Source organism: Monodelphis domestica, chromosome 1 (genome assembly GCF_027887165.1).
Source record: "Monodelphis domestica isolate mMonDom1 chromosome 1, mMonDom1.pri, whole genome shotgun sequence".
Lineage (NCBI taxonomy): Eukaryota > Metazoa > Chordata > Mammalia > Didelphimorphia > Didelphidae > Monodelphis > Monodelphis domestica.
Genome location: NC_077227.1, coordinates 311,472,059 through 311,493,303, shown reverse-complemented (window position 1 = coordinate 311,493,303; position 21,245 = coordinate 311,472,059). Strand labels below are relative to the sequence as shown.

The window sequence follows — 21,245 nt, the reverse complement described above, 5'->3', positions numbered from 1 at the left end:
TCTAAACTCTGCTAAAGCCCAGGCTAGTTATGGGCATGTCAATGGAGTTTCTAGAGCTAGGAGAAGAGGGGTGGAAAAATAGTCATGAATAGACAGAGATCCATTCAGGTTCTGACTTCTAAGATCTTGCCTGAGGGAAAGTTGTCTGAAAAGCAAATGTATTTGATCCTTGCATCATTGCTGCCAGCAAAGACGGTGGTCTTTTCTTTTTATTTTAATTATTTATTTTTGGTATTTTCTTTTGAGATGCTACTTTAGACCCACAAATTGTATCTTAACCTTTCCTTCATTCCCTTTATTGCCAAACCTGTCACATTCTAGTATGTGCATGGCATGAGTCTATCCAAAAAAGGAACCATATGATATTACTTCTCACTCTCATCTCACCCAAGCAATTAACCATGGGGAAAAGTATAATTTGGGGGGAGAATTGTAGACCAATGGGAAACTCCTATTATTAGTCATTGCATAAATAGTACCGAGTTCCTGACATAAATTAAATGAGAATCAAGGTCTTGAGAACTCAAGTTGTCTTTCCATTGGAGAGGAAAAGGGGTAACTACTATATTTTGGGGTATGTGTGTATGTGCCTGCATGAACAAATGGAGTTCCCAGGAATATGTGCACAGGTAACATAACAGGAGTAACATTGCTTAAAAGAAGACTGTCAGCAGGGGAAGGGCTGCAGGTGTACCATTTACTAACCATTCACCTGAAGGATGTGAGTCTGGTACAGATCCTCATAGCCGTAGGCATGACAGGTGTAATTGCCCATGTGAATAGTTGTCACCTTGGTAATGTAGAGAGAATCATCTTCTCCAAAATCCTGCATTAAACACAAGAGAAAAGAACTGTCTCGTTAGTGAACAAACGATTTCAGCTTTTCCGTGATTACAGTTTGTATCCCCTGGCACACACACAGAAACCTTAGCTCTGAGGATTCTCTCCTAGTCATTGCCTCTGGTCAGATCTTGCCCCTTCTAACTTTATAAAATCTTTCCCATCTGCCACATTTTTCCCACTTAGACAGTCAGTGCCTCAGGTGAGCCCCATAGCATCTCTTACCTGGACAATTTCGGTAGCTTGTGAAATGGTCTCACTTCAAGTCTCTCCCTACTCCAGTTCATCTTCTAAATTGCAACCAAAGTGACTTTTGCTAAATGCTGGTTTGACTATGTCACTCCCCTACTCTATAAACTTGTGTGGCTCCTTTCTGACTTCAGGAGCAAATATAAACTCCTTTTTGGTACACAAAAAATACTTTACAAACTATATTCCACTCCAAACACATCACACCTCTCCATGTATACTGTAGTTCAGCAAAATGACTTTTTTACTGTTTCAATAAATGACATTGCATCTTTTGCCTACATGCCTTTTCACTGGTTCCTCCCTATATCTGAAATGCTCATCTTCCTCTATTTAAGCTCCACTTTCTACAGGAGTCCTTTGTTAATCTCCCTCAAAACTGATGTTCTCTAGTCTCATTCATCTTGCATCTACTTATTTTATTCCCTTATATGTATATGTTGTCATTCCTGGTTAGATGTAATCTTCTCTTAGAGGTATGTTTTGATTTTTTCCCCTTTATCTCTAGAACCTCGCAGAGTGCATCATGGATACTACATCAGTGCTTGGTGATTGATTATAGGAGCAGGCAAAAATCATTCTCACAATACCTTCCTCTCAAGCTCAAATCAAGCTCAGTCAGTCTCTTCAAATATCTCGTGCCTGTGTATCTTTGCTCATGCTATTTCCCCATTTCTGCTACTCTCTGCCCATGGAAATGCTGCCCATCTTTGCAGGTTAAGGGACGTGTTTCACTGATGTTTGTTATGCCCCCTCCTCCTAGAAGAGTATCCTGCAAAGAGGTATTTAAAAAATGGTGCTGAGTTTGAATTCAAGATTTAGCCACAGAACCACTTCCTCTAAGCATTGGAATCTTCCAGGCTTACCCACCCGGATCTCACCATCTTTGGAGCAACTTCAACATTTATTATCAGTGCCACATATTTTGACACTTGATTCTGGCCAAGCTATTTATACATTCTCTTTTTAACCCATTATTTAATGTTTGAAGTTCAGAGATCATCCAGGCAGGGAAGCAGAAAAAAAGGCATCTAAAGTGTCTTTGGAAGGCAGAGGAGAGGAAAAAAGTAGGTAATTAGATAAAGTCTTGCAGGTAATCAAATTTCTGTTTAAAACCTTAATGCCTAAAATATCTGAGGGTAGTTTCTGTTTGCATTAGGGCTTGGCAAGAATCTGCTAATTGGCAATCAAACGCAGCTTAGTGAGCAAGTGTCAGAAAAGGCAGGAAACTTGCTATAAATAGCATCTTGAGACAGGAACTGGCACAGGCTCAACAGGTAAGACAAAGAAGCAATTGGCCTTAGTGGTTTGCCTTAAGAGTTAGCCACAGGGCATACCAAAAATAGAGGAAGGACACAGCATATTGCTTCCATTAAGTCCATAGGGAAGTGGAATTCTGCCACTTTTAGGATTCTTTTGCAAATGGAATGTGACTAGGAAAGCATTCACTAGTTTGATTTTCCAACAATGCTATGCAACAGCTATGTATCTACAAATGGTAGCTTAGTTCCCGTCTTCAAGGATAAGGTGAAAAAAGGAGCTGGCCTAGTAATGCCTTTCTCTTTGACAACTAAGTGTTCCTTGAAATATTAGCTGCAAAAATGTGCTGGAAACAATTCTAACCAGTGGGAGAATTGTTGAATTTTTAGTGTGAACTTTTACAACTCTGAAATTTACAATGCTATAAATCAGGGCTTGATTTATTGTTCAGTTCATTGTCTAGACTTAAGAAAGTGTTAATAAGGCAAATTAAACTTAAAAAGTTTATGGGCATTCCCCCTGTCCTTAGCTTCCTCCCACTTTGTGAATTGTTTACCACTTGTATTGCTCTCTAAAGGTTGATTGAACTTAGAAGGAGTGTAATAGAAGGCTGAGAATGAAGTTATGATCAGTCAGGAATGGTGGAAACTCCAGACTAACAGTAACAACAACAATAAAAATAAAAATAACTGGCATAACACTTAAAATTATTTTAAAATGTATTTGCTACACTAAAATGCCCTGGTGACTCCCTCTCCCCACTAGAGAAGGCATCATTTGACAAAAATGATATGTGTATATATATAAAACTATGTCTTGCTTGTTTCTATTTATCATTTTTTTCTCTGGAGGTGGACATGTACAAGTCATTCTTCAAGCAAGTTGCTTGTGCTGTATATAATGTTCTCTTGGTGATGCTTGTTTCACTCTTCATAATTTCATGTAGGTCTTTCCATGTTTTAAAAAAAATAACCTGCTTGTCATATCTTACAGTGCAGTAGCATTCCATCATAATCATATACCACAATTAGTTTACTTTAGTCATTCCCTTCAATTTCCAGTTCTTTGCCAACACAAAGAGAACTGCTATAATTTATCATTGTTTCCCTGGAGGTCAACTTTCACAAGCCATTCTTCAAACAATATGTTTATTGCTGTATATGACATTCTCTTGGTTCTTAGGAAATGAGATTGGCAAAATTTTTTACATACATGATCTCATTTAAGACTCATATCAGCCTTACTGATGATACTTCAAGAAGGAAGCAAGGGAAAAAATGTGAAGAGGTAGAGAAAACTAGTGACCAAAGTCAGCAAATTGGAGGGGCAAAGAATGTGACATAGGAAAGGAGGAGCATAAGGGCACTGAATACTGAATGTTTAGACATAAATATTATCTATTGGCCCTAGAGTCAGGAAGAGTCATCTTTCTGCATTCAAATTTGGCCTCAGACATTTAATAGCTATGTGATCTTGGGCAAGTTATTTAACTCTGACTGTCTCAGTGTCCTGCTTTGTTCAAATGAACTGGGGAAAGAAATGGCAAACCACTCTCATCTTTGCTAAGAAAACTCCAAATGGAGTCAGGAAGTGTTGGACACAACTAAACAATAACATCGATAACAATAGCTCTTTCCATTAAAAAGGATGTTAGAACTAAAATTTCTCAGAGGAAAGCCTTTTCTTGGGCTTCCATCCTGTGGATCCATGGGCATCATCACAATAGAGGATAGATGAAAAGTGGAGGAAGAGATGGCTAGTTTTGTGTTGTGACTCTCTCATGAAGGCTTCTAAGGCAGCTTTATTGAACAGACAACCAAAAGAGTGGTCTGCCATCTTTCTTGGAGTATCTCTATGGGCAGAAATTTCCTAACTCTAAAGACTATTAATCACTTTATGATAAATGAAATGACACTTTAAAAGGAATCTCAAAAGAGGATGAAAACCTGAGCAAGAAATTGAAAACCTTAGGGTCAAAAGTAGTACTTTCATCAACAGGAGGGACACCTAGCAGGCTAAAATGAAGTTGTTTGGAAATTGAATTTGGATTCCTGGCCCATGGATTAAAATGTGAAGAAATTAGTCAATAATTATATGTTAAATATCCATTATGTGCTAGGTATTATGCCTGGCCCTGGGCATACTAGTAAAAAAGTATACAAGTTCATGCCTTCAAAGAGTTTCCATCCTATTAGGGGAGATATCCAAGTATATAGGTATATACAAAATAAATACAAAGAAATGCAAAGGGAAGGGTTGGAAGAGGGAGTTGTTAGCAGTTGAAGGATGAGGGAAGGAAGAACACAGAAAGAAGAACTTAGGCCTGAGGGAGCTTTTGGGGTTCTAAGAGATGGTGTTGGGGGCGGTAATTCCAGGCAAAGGGCATGTCAGTAGAAAGACTGAAAATGGGTTACTGAAAATGAGGGAAATTGGGAAGACAAAGTTGCTCAAGAACTAGACCTTGTTTTAATTTCTTAGCCTTATCTTTCCTTTAGAATAAGAACAGATTGTTGGTAGATATTATTTCATTTTTTTTTATCTGCAACCCCAATGCCTGGAATATAGTAGATCCTTAATAAATGATTATTGATTGAAGTCTAAAAAGGAGCTTCTTCAAGAAAACAAAGTTTCTTCCCTCAAAACCTCCTTATTCACAGGTTCCAGCCCCATCCTCACTACAGGAATACCATTTCCCTGGAGAGGGAGGATGGGAAGGAGGCATTACAGTTAGGTTAGGTTGGTTGGAGATTGTTCCCTTTCTGTCTCTCATCAGCATCTTCTCCACTGGACAAGTTAGGCTTCCATTCCGAGTCTTAAAAGAACCCATGCAAAAGCAATAGAGAAATGCCTAAAAATAGGGGTTCCTAATCTGTTAAACATGGTCTTCTTTAGATGCTTCTGGACTCCTCATAAGAGTGTTTATAAATACATAGCACAAAATAAAGGAATTAGTTATATTGAAATATAGTAATAAAAAGGGTAGGTAGGGAGAGAATTAGATAGTGCAAGGCCTGATGTTGGGAAGCCCTGAGTTCACTTAACTGTTTCAGTTTCCTCACTTGTACAATGAGAGAGAAGGAAATGGCAAACTTGAGTATCTTTGTCAAGAAAACCCCAAATGGCATCATGAACAGTTGGTTAGACCTGACAAGTGTGAACAACAAAGTAATGAAATAATATAAATAATATGAAAATAAAAAATGAGTTCACCATCCCCAAGTTAAGAACCCTTTCATGCTACAGGTCTGGAGGAAGGTATCATTAGCACAGCATCTAAAATGCTCTGATATTGCACTAAAAGGAATTTTCCTTAGGCTAGAGATGCTCATCATGGAAAGGGAGCTTGTATTTTTTATTTGTTTTGGAAAAAATAGTTGAAAAATGAACAATATGTGAATGCAGACTGCTTTTGGGGACATATATACAGAAATCTCACCTAACTGAACCAAATAGCTGGGCTAAATGCAAAGTGTTTGCACTGAAATGCTTAAAGGGAGCTGATACTAACAATGGGTATTAATCCCCACTAATAAAAATAAACCTGCAGGCAGCTCAGTTTGTCCTGGATGATGAAACATCCCTATATACCTGAGGAGAGGCTGGAGTTTCTCAAGAAAAGTTAATGTTGAGCCAATTCTTGAACTTCACATATTTCTGGTCCAGGTTATTCCCTGTGTCAAAATCCAAGGTATAAGAAAAGCAGATTTTCCTAAAGGACAACAAGGGTACTGCAACTTCATCTAGTCAATTGTCAGCAAGTGGGGGATTCTATGAAGCAAACTCAGGTGGCCTTCCTCCCCTGTCAATCTAGTGGGTTCCTTGGTGAGAGAGCCATCTTTCATAGGAATTCGGAGGCTGTATTATAGAGTCGTCAGAAAGATGTCAATGCAGCTTAATAAAGGAGTGTTGAATACAATTAACCAACAAGCATTTCTTTAGAATCTCCTAAATTGCTGGGACTCTTAAGTGTAGTTGATACAAAGGCAAAAATGAAACAACAAAAACATATTTACTTTATGCTAATTGCTGGAGATTTTTTATTCCCAGCACTAATTAGTAAAATACATTTATGATCTATTGATAAAGTCTCATTACTTGGGTTACTGACCAGTCCTCAAAAGTAACTCAATGAACACAAAGAGTAAATATTACAATGGCTGTTGTTCAGTATCAATTAATCATCAGGCATTTATTAAATATGCTCAAGGCACTGGACATATAAAGGAAAAGAAATTAAATAATATTTGCATCACATTATATACATTTAAATGTTTAATCATTCTCGGTCTGCCTACTTTATTTTCAAAGGAAAAGAAGAATTATAGAGATATAGAATAGTTGTCTTTGGTTAATACTGGGCGTAGAAAAAATATTTCTTCACTATTTCATTGGTCTGTGATCTCATCAAATGGAGTACACATTGCTTGTCTGCGCTGGTGCACATTGCAAACTATTTGTGCCTTATCATGTGTTATTGTCAATATTCTCCTATAAATCTGACATGAAGGGTCTACTGAAAGCAATCAAGGCTGTCTGTTGGTTCTTTTATTATTCTGTAGGCACAGGGGAAACACTCAGGCCATTCTGCTGTGATTCTTTGCTCGTCCTACATGATTGGCTCATCTCTTCTCTAATCATACATTAAACCACTTGTGCGATGGAGAAGAAAAATATCTACAATAGAAAGGAATTTATGAAAGTCTGCCTGTTCCTTCTAATCTTTTCATCAAGAATCTCACTAATATGTACAGTAGGTCATTCACATAAAGATTTTATGTAGATGAAAAAGTAGACATATAGGTAAATATTTATTAATGTTCTCAATTGTCTGTTCTAGAATGTAATACAGAGTGGTAATTACGTGTCTGTATCTATTTGTTTGGTATCAATATGCACATGTCTCTGGGCCTGTCTTCATGATGGTCTGTCAATGATCTATCCAGGGGTGCATGGGAGCCAGCTTTAAGCTCTATGGCCATTTGTTAAATGTTTAGTGTGAACATTTACATTTTAGAAATTCAAAATAATATAAAATCAGGGAATAATTAATTTTTATTGGTCTCTAGACTTCAAAAATATTAATAGTGAAGATTAAAAGTGGATATGCATACATTTTTAATTTTTATTGATTTTTAAAAATGTAAATTAATTTAGTTAGTCAATTTAGAACATTATTCCTTGGTTACAAGAATCACATTATCTCCCTTCCTTCCCTTCGCCCACCCTTCCCATAGCTGACGCACAATTTCACTGGGTATTACATGAGTCCTTGATCAAAAGCTATTTCCATGTTATTGGTGTTTGCATTAGGATTAGGAGTCTACATCCCCAACCATATCCCCTCAACTCATGAATTCAAGCGGTTGTTTTTCTCCTGTGTTTCTACTCCCACAGTTTTTCCTCTGAATGTAGATAGTGTTTTTTCTTATAGATCCCTCCAAGTTGTTCAGGATCACTGCATTGCCACTAATGGAGAGTTCTGCTCCTTTCGCTCTGCATCAATTCCTGGAAGTCATCCAGTTCCCATGGAATTCCTCCACTTTATTTTTCCTTTGAGCACAATAGTATTCCATCACCAACATATACCACAATTTGTTCAGCCATTCCCCAATTGAAGCCTATCCCCTCATTTTCCAAATTTTTGCCACCACAAAGAGTGCAGCTATCAATATTCTTGTACGAGTCTTTTCCCTTATTTTCTCTTTGGGGTACAAACCCTGCAGTGCTATGGCTGGAACAAAGGGCAGATAGTCTTTTAGTGCCCATTGGGCATAGTTCCAAATTGCCTTCCAGAATGGTTGGATTAATTCACAACTCCACCAGCAATGCATTAATATCCCATCTTTTCCACATCCCGTCCAGCATTCATTACTTTCTGTTGCTGTCATGTTAGCCAATCTACTAGGTGTGAGGTGATACCCCAGAGTTGTTTTTATGTGCATCTCTCTGATTTTAAGAGATTTAGAATGCTTTTTCATGTGCTTATTCATAATTTTGATTTCTTTAACTGAAAATTGCCTATTCATGTCCCTTACCCATTTACCAGTTGGGGATTGGCTTGATTTTTTGTACAATTGGTTTAGCTTTTTTATAAATTTGAGTAATTAGACCTTTGTCAGAGATTATTGTTAAGAAGATTGTTTCCCAATTTGTTGCTTCCCTTTTAATTTTGGTTGCATTGGTTTTGTTTGTACATAAACCTTTTAATTTGATGTAATCAAAATTATTTATTTTAAATTTCGTGATTTTTTCTAGCTCTTGCTTGGTTTTAAAGTCTTTCCTTTCCCAAAGATCTGACATGTATACTATTCTGTTTTTACCCAATTTCCTTATGGTTTCTTTCTTTATATTTAAGTCATTCATCCATTCTGAGTTTATCTTGGTGCAGACTGTGAAATGTTGATCCAAACCTAATCTTTCATACTGTCTTCCAATTTTCCCAACAGTTTTTATCAAATAGTGGACTTTTGTCCCAAAAGCTGGGACCTTTGGGCTTATCATAGACTGTCTTGCTGAGGTCACTTACCCCAAGTCTATTCCACTGATCCTCCTTTCTGTCTCTTAGCCAGTACCAAATTGTTTTGATGACTACTGCTTTATAGTATAGTTTGATATCTGGGATGGTAAGGTCTCCTTCCTTCAAATAATTTTTTTCATAATTTCCCTGGATATCCTTGATCTTTTGTTCTTCCAAATGAACTTTGTTATTTTTTTCTAATTCTGTAAAAAAGTTTTTTGGTAGTTCAATGGGTATGGCACTAAATAAGTAAATTAATTTGGGAAGGATTGTCATTTTTATTATGTTAGCTCGTCCTACCCATGAGCAATTAATGTTTTTCCAATTGTTTAGTTCTAGTTTTAATTGTGTGGAGAGTGTTTTGTAGTTGTGTTCATATAGTTTCTGTGTTTGTCTTGGCACATAGATTCCTAAATATTTTATATTGTCTAGGGTAATTTTAAATGGAATTTTTCTTTCTAATTCTTGCTGCTGTGATGTGTTGGAGATATATAGAAATGCTGATGACTTATGTGGGCTTATTTTGTATCCTGCAACTTTGCTAAAGTTGTGGAATATTTTGAGTAGCTCTTTGGTTGATTCTCTAGGATTCTTTAAGTAGACCATCATATCATCCACAAAGAGTGATAACTTGGTCTCCTCCTTGCCTATTTCAATGCCTTCAATTTCTTTTTCTTCTCTAATTGCTACTGCTAGTGTTTCTAGTACAATGTTAAATAATAGAGGTGATAATGGGCATTCTTGTTTCACTCCTGATCTTATTGGGAAGGCTTCTAGTTTGTCCCCATTGCAGATGATGTTTGTTGATGGTTTTAGATATATACTATTTATTATTTTTATGAAAGGCCATTCTATTCCTATACTTTCTAGTGTATTCAATAGGAATGAGTGTTTTAATTTGTCAAAGGCTTTTTCTGCATCTATTGAGATGATCATGTGATTTTTATCAGATTGCTTGTTTATATGGTCAATTATGTGGATGGTTTTCCCAATATTGAACCATCTTTGCATTCCTGCTATGAATCCTTCCTGCTCATAGTAGATAACCCTCATGATGATTTGCTGTAGTCTTTTTGCTAGTATCCTTGTTAAGATTTTTGCAACTATGTTCATTAAGGAGATTGGTCTATAGTTTTCTTTCTCTGTTTTTGACCTGTCTGACTTTGGAATCAGTACCATATTTGTGTCGTAAAAGGAATTTGGTAGAACTCCTTCTTGGCTTATTCTGTCAAATAGTTTGTATAATATTTGGATGAGTTGTTCTTTGAATGTTTGATAGAATTCATTTGTGAATCCATCTGGACCTGGGGATTTTTTCTTACAGAGTTCTTTGATGGCTTGTTCAATTTCTTTTTCTGATATGGGGTTATTTAGGTAGTCTATTTCTTCCTCTCTTAGTCTAGGCAATTTATATTTTTGTAAATATGCATCCATATCACCTGGGTTTCCATATTTGTTGCCATATAGTTGGGAATAATAATTTTTAATGATTTCCTGAATTTCCTCTTCATTAGAGGTGAGGTCTCCCTTTTCATCTTGGGTACTGTCAATTTGGTTTTCTTCTTTCCTTTTTTTAAATTAGATTGGCCAGTACATTGACCATTTTATTTGTTTTTTCAAAGTACCAGCTTCTAGTCTTATTTATTAAATCAATAGTTCTTTGACTTTCAATTTTATTAATTTCTTCTTTGTTTTTTAAGATCTATAATTTAGTTCTTCCTCTGAGGATTTTTAGTTTGTTCACTTTCTAGTTTTTTAATTTGCATGCCCAATTCATTGACCTCTGCCCTCTCCAATTTGTTAATATATGAACTCAAGGATATAAATTTCCCACTGAGTACTGCTTTGGCTGTATCCCATAGGTTTTCAAAGTATGTCTCATCATTGTCATTTTCTTCAATGAAATTATTAATTGTTTCTATGATTTGTTATTTTAATTAACTGATTTTGGAGAATTGTATTCTTTGATTTCCAATTAATTTTTGATTTGCCTCTCTATGTACCCTTACTAATTATTATTTTCATTGCATTGTGATCTGAGAGGTTTGCATTTATTATTTCTGCTCTTTTGCAGTTGTTTGCAATATTTTCATGCCCTAATACATGATCAATTTTTGTGAATGTATCATGTGCTGCTGAAAAGAAGGTATATTCCTTTTTGTCCCTATTTTTCTACACATATCTACTAAGTCTAATTTTTCTAAGATTTCATTCACTTCTCTTACCTTTTTCTTATTTATTTATTTATTTATTTATTTATTTTTTGGTTTGCTTTATCTATTTCTGATAGAGGAAGATTCAGGTCTCCAACTAGTATAGTTTTTCTATCTATTTCATCCTTGAGCTCCACTAGTTTCTCCTTTAGAAATTTGGATGGTTTGCCATTTGGTGCATGCAGGTTGAGTACTGATATTTCCTCATTGTTTATATTGCCTTCTATCAGGATATAATTACCTTCCCTATCTCTTTTAACTAGATCTATTTTTACTTTGGCTTTGTCAGATATCATGATTGTGACTCCTGCCTTTTTTTTAATCAGTCGATGCCCAATAGATTTGGCTCCATACTCCTACTTTTATCCTATGGCGTCTGCCTTCCTCATGTGTGTTTCTTGTAGACAGCATAAGGTAGGGTTTTGGATTCTAATCCACTCTGCTATTCGCTTGCATTTTATTGGTGAGTTCATTCCATTCATATTCAGAGTTATGATTACCAGCTCTTATTTTCCACCATTTTGATTTGCACTCCTAGTCCTACCTTTTCTTCTTTCAGTATTTCCTTTTATACCAATGTTTTGTTTTTAATTAGTCCCCCTAATTCCCACCCTTATTTTACTTCCCTTTCTTATTTATTATTCTTATTCTTATTATTCCCTCCCTTCTTATTCTCTTCTTATTTTCTTTACAGTCTTTTTTATACTACCCCACCCTCTCCCTCCCTTGTATTGCTGCCCTCCCCATCTGTCTGTTTGTTACCCTACCTATAGAGTGCAAATCAATTCTCTGCCCCAATGGATTGGGTTGTTCTTCCCTCCTTGAGTCAATTTCTATATCCATCCTCTTTACCCTTCTGGTGTATTGATGTTCTCCCCCCTCCCACCATGAGTGTCTTTGTGACATGTAAATTTACCCCTTTTTTTCTTTTCCCATTTTTTTAGTATTAACCTCTTTTTAAGCTCTAGTTGTATGTATATATATATATATTATACACACATATATGTTTTTATGCATACATATATCTATTTACATTTTTATGTCTTGCCATTTTATCCTATACAGTTTGTCACCTTTCCCTCTAAGTGTAATTCTTCTAGCTGTCCAAGTGATGATAACAATTTTCAAGAGTTACCAATGACCTCTTTTCTTATAGGGATACATATCATTTTAACTTATTGGATCTCTTAAAAAAAGTTTTTTTTTTGTTTTGTTTTCCTTTCCCCCCCTCTTTCTTAATTACCTTCTTATGATTTTCTTGAGTTCTGTACTTGGGCATCAAATTTTCTGTTCAGGTCTGGTCTTTTCTTTACAAATGCTTGGAATTCTTCTATTTTGTTAAAAGACCACACTTTCCCCTGTAAGAATATAGTCAGTTTTGCTTGGTAATTGATTCTTGGTTGTAGACCTAGTTCCCTTGCTTTTCAGAACATCATATTCCATGCCTTTCAGTCCTTCAGTGTAGATGCAGTGAGATTCTGTATTATCCTCACTGTGTTTCCATGGTATCTGAATAACTTCTTCTTAGCAGCTTGTAATATTTTTTCCTTGGTCTGATAGTTCTTGAATTTGGCTATAACATTTCTGGGTGTTGTCAGTTGGGGATTAAGTACAGGAGGTGATCTGTGGATTCTTTCAACTTCTACTTTTCCCTCTTGTTCTAGGTTGTTAGGACAGTTTTCTTGGATAATTTCCTGTAATATGTTGTCCAGGATTTTTCTTTTGTCATGGTCTTCTGGTAGACCCATGATTCTTAAGTTGTCTCTCCTGGAATGATTTTCTAAATCTTCTGTTTTGTGAATGAGGTGCTTCATATTTTCCTCAATTTTTTCATCCTTTTGATTTTGTTTTATAGTGTCCTGCTGCCTTGTGAAGTCACTTGTTTCTAGTTGTTGTATTCTGGATATCATCCCTGGCTTTTTGGTCAGCCTTCTCCTTCTGGTCTGATTTTCTTTGGAGGTCATCTTTCATCTCCTTTGCTTCATTTTCAAGGTGATTAATTTTGGCTTTCAAGGCACTATTTTCTTGTTTTAGTTCAAGTGCCTCTGTTTCCAGATTGCTTATCTTACTTTTTAAATTCTTTTCCCTGTTGTCTTCAGCCTCTCTTAATTGTGTTTTGAATTATATTTTGAGTTCTTCCAGAGCCTGTATGGAATTTGCTGGGGTTTCTGTGTGGTTTCATTTATTTATTTATTTATTTGGCTTGGTATTCCCTCATCCTTCTCTGTTCCATTTGCTCTTTGTTCATTGCCTGTATAGAAGCTGTATATTGTAATTTCTTTTTCCTTTTTTGCTCATATTTACCCCTTCTTTACTCCCTTCAGTTGCCTACACTCTTGCTAGTCTCATTTTTTTGTGCTTTTGGGCTTTTCTGTCAGTTTTCTCCCTTGAATTTTTGTCATCAAATCTCTCTGTGCAGTCTGTGGGGGAGAGGTGTTGGAGCTTGAGCTTCCCTGCCCTCTGAAGGCTTTGATGGGATTAAGTCCCACTGGGTTGAGCTTTATGTACCCTGAGGCCAAAACATCAGGAAGGGGGGAGCAATATGGAGTGTCTCCGCTGCTGCAACTAGGCTGCCCACTCTGCCCTCTGTGCTTCTTCTTTGACTACTTCCCCACTGCCTGTGTTCGACACTCTGAACCTAGCACCATTTTACCCGCAAGGTACTCCCTCCAGAGCAGGACCTTTGCCCACCCAGAGTTTCCAGCTGCTGCTGGAGGCTTAGCGCTCTAGGTTGGGTAGGGGATCCTGGGACCTTCCTTCTTCTTTCCTCTTAAACTCAAGTATTCTTGAATTCTGGCTTTTGGGGGTGTACCTTTTAAGTTGAGTCCAGCATGAGGGTTCCTTGGCTATGTCTTGTTGTTAAGTTTGATTTTCAGTCCCCTAGGGGCCTTTAGTTTGTAATTGGTAAGGAAGGGTTTGCAGAGGTCTGAACTTTTGCTGTCTCTATGCCACCATCTTGACTCCACCACCATACATTTTTTTAAAAGAGAGCAACAGTTAATGTTGGGAGTTAAAAATTTACCAGGACAAACTTGCATTGCTTTATAAACATTGCTTGAGGTAGTGTAAGGGTTGGGTGGAGCCAGGATGGCAGCTTAGTAGCAGTGGAAGGACAGGAGTCAAAGCAGGATGAGTGAGGGGACTCTCCCACTGAAAACAATGTGAAAGGAAACCAGAGTATACAGATTTCCACAATATAAGGGGGGGAACCAGAAGCAAAACTGCAAACAGAAAAGGCCAGGCTGACTCCTCCTTAGTGCCCCACTCCCCTAACCATGCCAAACTCAGAACCAGGGTGTATACAACCGTGGAATCCCAGGTCACCAGCTATACCTACAAAAGATTACCTCAGATCCATGCCTTGAGTGGCAGTGAGGTTTGGAGGTCCATAGCACTGGGTACTCTCAAGCCTCCTCAACAGCATTGAAGATAGCTCCAGGATAAAACCCTGTGAGCCAGATGCTAAGACAGAAATGGCTAGCAACATGCAGATTTCCCAGTCCACTGGTGGGAAAATGAGCAAAGAGCAGCAAAAAAAAAAAGACGATCCTTGAAAATTTCTATAAGGAAAAACGATCAAAGTATAGAAGCAACAGGAGATAGTGAGATACAAGCAAATCCATACAAAATCTCCACCCCTCTCCCTAAAATGGTGATTGGTTGCAAACTCTGGAAGAACTTAAAAAGGAATTAAAAAATCAAATAAGACAGGTTAAAAATGGGAAAAAGAAATGAAAGTAATGCAAAAAAGAAAATAACAGCTTATAAACATTGTTTGAATTTAGCAGGAATAGAGTAGGAGGCTCAGAATTTTAAGCCATCATTAGTTTGGATGCTTGATGATGTGAAGACAAAAAAAGCAATAATGATATCTGAAATTTATATGGATCTTTCAGGTTAGCAATCTGATTTATATAGATTATCTCTCTCCTTTCTCTTTCTTTGTCTCTCTTTCTTTCTCTGTCTCTCTGTCTTTGTCTCTCTCTTTCTCTATCTCTCTCTGACAGTGCGGTAGGGAGAACAGGACTTGCAGTGGGGCAGTTTGGTTGCCCTGTTGGAGTGGTTCTATACTTGACATTGTAAATCATTCTGGGAATTTGTGTTTCTATTTGGAGATAATGGTTAGACACTCACTTAAAGGTCTCTGGGGCTCCATTTTTATTTTCCATCTTTCAATGAAACTTTATCTTGTAACATTACTTGGAAGGATGTGTATATGGAGGTGGTCAGTACTGATATCACTTCATATCTTGGGGTGTATATACCTCATACTCTTCCTAGGTTGGGCTGAGTCAAGAGAAGTGACAACCACTGATTCATGTAATCAGAGTCATTAACACAAATGTGTTTTCAAAAGGGGTGAATTGAGTCACTGAGATTGTTGTTGTTCATCCATTTTGTTTTATTTTTAAAAATCCTAATCTTCTGTCTTAAAATTGATACTAAGTATTGGTTCCAAGGCAGAAGAGCAGTGAAATCTTCATATACTTGGGGTAGACAACCTTCCTAACTCACTGATAGGTTTGAGGACTGTCAGTGACTCCCATCCTGGTTTAGCCCATCTGCCAGAAAATTTTATTGGAGTGTGGTTGTTGTGCAAGGTATAGCTTCTTGGAGCCACAGAGAGCTGGGTGGCCCCAAAGATAGATGGGCTGCCCCAATAATGGCTCAGCAAGCTAGCACCCCAGAGATGCTAGTCCTCCCCAAGCACACCATACACGCCTGAGACCCTGATGATGAATTTCGATAAGTAACTCAAATCATATTTTCTCCCCTCAGACTTCCTGAAGTCTCTTGCTTTCCACTGCTTTTCTTTCTGTCTCTGAAACTTTGATGTTACTGTGATATAAGGCAATCTGAGGACTTTTTTAATGGTGCTCTAAAACCAAAGGATGGAGTCTATAAGAGGCACAGTACAATTTAAAGGAGAGAGTGCCAAATGCAGGTGTTTTATTCCTGACACTTTTTGTGTCTTTTGGTGCCAACTCTGAAAAGCCTTTGAACTCATTCTTCAGTTTCTGCACTTTTGCGAGAGAACTTCTTCATTCCAAAGGTGTGTTGTTAGGAGAGAAGGGGAGGTGAGGCAGGGAGCAATACTGCCAGTAACTAGGATGCTGCTTTCAGACCTGTATTAGCTCTTCAAGGACACATGGGGGCTGTTCAGTGTATTACTGTACTGTTTTAAGCACTAAGTAATTATAGGCAGTAACTTCAGCCCTGGGGATGAGCTCCCTTTGCCATAAATAAAATAATAAGGTAAAATGTCTTTGGGCTAAAACAATAGGCACTTTATAATTATAGAACAAAATGCATATTATTTATTGAGACATGAACACTAGCTACAGAAATCAAATCTACTTCAGTGGATGTGAGAAAATTACTTTAAAAATTGATTCATAAGAAGCTACATAAAAATGAAACGTGAAATCTTTTCTCTCCTGAATGTTCTCTAAAATGTGTCTGAATAATTCCATCAATGCTTGATTGCTTCTCTATAATTGTCTTTTTATGGATGGCTTTTTTCCCTCTGATGCATAGAAATATATTAGGAAAAGCAAGGTTCCTTTCAGAAATAAACAGATGCCAGATTACACCATTTTTGTATTTAGACACATTCATTTTGTGGAAAGAAGAAAATTCCCTTTTATAGGTAGTTTATACCTTTCCAAAGAAGCTATTTCCTAAACAATAGTCCTAATAAACAAAGTAATTAAGTGGGATGTAAGTAATAACAGACATTTAAGTAAAAGGAAGACTAGGTACTGTCAAAGCACGGCTAGGCAAGTTATATGCAATATTAAATAGGAAAGTTATATGAAAATGGGCACATAATCATATAATATTCAAGTTCAAGATAGTCGAGGCATTCAGAATGATATATGGGCTTAGCTTAGGCTAATAACATAGTTAATGTGGGAAGTTAAAATTAGGTTCAGAAATGATCATTCGTCACCTTTCTACTCTGTTGTTCAGACCTCTTCAAACCTTGCCTCTTTTAAGAAGCCAGCCTCTAGTAAATAGAATTTAATTTAATTCAACAGACACTTATTAAATAGCTATTATGTTCAGGGAGGACATTGGGCCAGTATTGAAGTCTATTTCTTAATCACTACCCAGATGTTTAGTCTCTAATAAAGTGAAATATCCTGTTTGCATAAACTGTTTTGGAAAATTCTGACTCTTTGAATTGAGTGTTAACCTCTAAACATGGCTGAACATTCACAAATGCAAGCAACACAATGCCATCTGTAAAAATTAGACCATAGACAAAAGAAGCATATAGTTAGAGCCAGAAGTGAGCTTTGAAGTAATCCAGTCCTACCCCTTTCTTTTACAACTGAGGAAATAGAGGTTAAGAGACTTGCCAACTGTCATATAAGTTGTTGAGTGGCAGAGGTAAGATTCAATTTTTCTGAGTCCAAATACTGTGCTTTTCCCACAGACCCTAATATTTATTCAAAGCACAAGGCAGAAAGGAACCTAACGACCATTTATTCCAACTTTTTAATTTTATTGATGAGAAAACTGAGTACCAGATCGGACTGGAGATGATTTGTTCCATATCATATTGTTTGTTAGGGGAAGAGAACAATAACTTAGAACCCACCTCTCTTTAATTCTTGTTTAAGGCTCTTTCCACTATGAATCAGTGAGAGATATTCATGCTTTTTTGTGAAAATGGACAATTTACCCTACCCCTTTAAGTAGTGCAGTGGATAGGATGCTGGACCTAGAGTCAGTAAGAACTGAGTTCAATCTGCTTGTAGATACTAGTGGCAAGACATTTAGTCATTGTCTTTCTCATTCATCTGGAAAATATAATAGTACTTAGAAAAAAATAATAGTACTTCCCAGGATTGTTGTCAGATATGAAATTGTATTTGTGAAGCAAATTTTAAAGTTTTATGTAATTGCTAGCTATGAAAATGATGATAATTCTCTTGAGTATTCTTTCCAATTCTAAAATTCAATGTGGCACCCATAAATACTTCTAGTACATACAGTATTATATATATATATATGTATATACATATATATATATGTGACTGCCTCTAAAATGCTTCTCCAATATTTTGATGAGAAAAGGAGCTGAGATATTATCTAATCACAAAAATACAATGAAGGGGTTAGGAAGAGCCCCATTGTTTATATTCCACAAATCTCATGTACACAAGAATTTTCCTCTAAATGTGACAAGGTGCCATTTTGATGCAGGGTGGTTAAACTTGATCCTTTTTTTCTGGGGAGAGAAGAGAGGAGGACATGTAGATAGCAATAAATGGAATGACTGGTGAAAATCCATCAGTGTAGTCTTTGACTACAAAAGAATATTATTAGCCCATGGCTTTAGTATCTTGCCACACTCAAAATAAAGATCAAGTTTCCCCAAAGGCAATGCCAAGAGAGTTCCATATCTGGGAAGTTTTTAAGTTCAGGCCCACATAGCATCAAGAAGCAGGCTAGCTAATTATAGAGAGGCTCATCATTAGATGTCTAGATACCAAATAATGACTGTCTGGGTCTAAAGCAACTCATGAAGAAAGACATTTGAATAAAGCATTGAGATATTGTGTATCTCTAACACCTAGCACAATATTTTGTATACAATTGATGCTTAATAAATATTTGTTTTGTATAAATGAATGAGAGAATAAGAAGAAATGCTATGGGTAATTAGAAGACTTGGAAAGTCTTGAAAGGTGAAAGGCCCAAGGGAAAAAGGGCAGAGTCCCTAAGACTTGTTCAAAGAGGAGAGGAGAAGATCAAGTCAAGTAAAAGTAATTGCATTCATTAGATCTGGGGTTGGATGAAACTTAATAAAATAGATTGATAGATATGATGCTAAGCCTACTATAGCAATGCTCAATTATAGCTTATAATTGTAATTAAAAATAGAAATCCAAAAAACTATTTTAGGTGCCAATGGAAACTTGAAGTCTAGATGTCTGGAACATTTCAGAGTCAGTGGCATCTGTTAACAAAGATCCTCCCCTTACCCCATATCCAGGTAAAAAATCCTTAAGGACAGGTCATTTACTTGGGAAGGGTCACTGAATCTGAAGACAAGTAGAACACTTAAATAATAAATATATGGAGCAATTGCCACAATTTATAAAATGCTGCTTTGTCCTTACCCACATATTGCATTTGAAGTCCACCTTGCACTTGTGTGATTGAAGGGGACACCTGCTACATTTGAGTGGACTGTTCTTCTTAAATGCTAGCCCAGCTTCTAATTTACATCTCAGGAAAGGTGGGGGCCTTTTGAGAACCGTCTAGTGGTCTCTCTGAGGGTCTGGGCTTACTCTGTCCAGATGTGACAATTCCAGTAGAATAATGGAGTGAGAAGCACTATGTGTCCAGTTCCACATACATAGGCATCACATAGTGTTCTGCCATGGCGTAGAGGTTTGTTTATTATATAGGCTTAGTGAGTACATAGTTCTTTGGCACACAATCAATTTTCTACATACATGTTTTCATGGAACTTGACAATAGATGCATAGCCTAAAGAGATAGTCAATGAAACATTGTTGCTATAGATGAATGACCTAAACAGGGTGATCTAGAGTTTAGTTCTCCCTGATCTAGGAGTTGACCAGTTAGGAGGATCATTGTTACTTTTGGTCAGCTTTCACAATCAATCACAATTACTTAGGAGATGGGTAACAAAACATTTCATAGCTAGGTACATGGTTAGAGGGTAATTTAATGACAGACCAGATTTGGAGTTTTCCTCAATTTCCAAGTCACATTTTTCTTGTGTTTCCCTCGGGTACTTGGAGATGTTGCTCTGGTTATTGTAACATGACAAACCAGCGAAGGGTGTCCTGTCGACCTGGGCTTGAAAGGTGATTGATGTTCTTGGCTTGCCTGGCTTGTAATGGGAGTGAATGTAACTCTGTGGAGAGGGAAAGGAGGGGGGGTAATGGGTATTGATCTTTAGGTTTTAATTCTGTGAATCTATTCTTTTAGGGTAACAATCTAGGTGGATTAAGGTGGGATATATGTTTGTTCTATAATTCTTTGCTCTTATATCATTTCTTTTGTATTGGAGAGAGAACAATAATTATCCATTAGTGAGGGGAATTAAAGAGAGAGAAGTCACAGAGGGGGATCAGTGAGGGCCTTATTTTCTGGGAACTGCAAGGCAGCCCCCATTTCCCTAGACTGTGACTGTCAGACAGCAGGGGTGATGGCTTTCCACAGGGGCCCCTATAACAGCTTTTCTTCAGTAAGCTTGCCATCTTCTTTGATCTCACCTATACCATATAAATTGTCCAGTGGTCCTGCCAGCTCTCTTGCCTTCTTTCTCAGCTTCCTATATGGCTTTAGCTCTGCCTCACAAATATCGGACCCTCCCAGTTTGCATTTCCCCCTGGCAATAAAGAACAGACTAATTCATTGGGAAATGGATTTAGAACTTCAGAGATGGCTTAAAGTGAACATTTCCCAAAGAATATGTTTTGATCTCAAATGGTTTTAAATCACTGTACTGGTTACAAACTAAATAGCTTTAGGCTTATTCAGAATGGTCTTCAGCAAGGGAGCAGTTTAAGGTGATTCATAGTTTAACTAACAGCCTGATACCTTGGTTGACTTTACTTATCCATTAAAGCTGTCTTCAGATATCTGTCTCTGCTCTTGGGGATGTGGATCCCACCTCCTCCCCATATAGGTCTTTCAAAAATATTACTATCAAGGGATAGGACTTTGGTTCACAGACATTCCTAAAGACCAGAGCTAATGCATCAGGGACCTAACCAGGTTTGCTGTGTTGCCTGTCTCTGAATTGACTGCTTTGGATTTGTTAGATTAGGACTGACAGATCCTCCCCTAGCAGGGATGAGATAGTCTCCCACCAGGAAACCTGGGAGGAGGTGTTTGAAGAACAGATGAAGTGTATTAAGGACATCTCTCTTTGAAAAAGGGATGAGAAGGAAAACCTTATCTTTCTAAGACTAGAAGGTGGGACAAAAGGATTATAATCTGGGAAATACTATGAACTCACTTTGTAGTCTTGGGCAGATCATAAGAGCTTTTGGAGGCTCATTTTCTATGTTTAATCAGTCAATAAACTGACTTTTTAGCTTGTTAATCAATTCACAAGCATTTACTATGTGCCACTTACTATCTTATGCACTGGGGGGTACAAATGAAAATGT

General features: G+C 37.1%; 1 protein-coding gene across 1 annotated transcript in view; it reads right to left on the bottom strand.

Annotated features, from left to right (window-relative positions):
• Positions 1 to 21,245, bottom strand: part of FSTL4 (follistatin like 4) — an 857,042-nt gene that overhangs the window by 86,409 nt on the left and 749,388 nt on the right. The window contains exon 8 of the mRNA XM_007473404.3: positions 706 to 826. Within this exon, the coding sequence (XP_007473466.2) occupies positions 706 to 826 (121 nt within the window). The remainder of the gene's footprint in view (positions 1 to 705; positions 827 to 21,245) is intronic.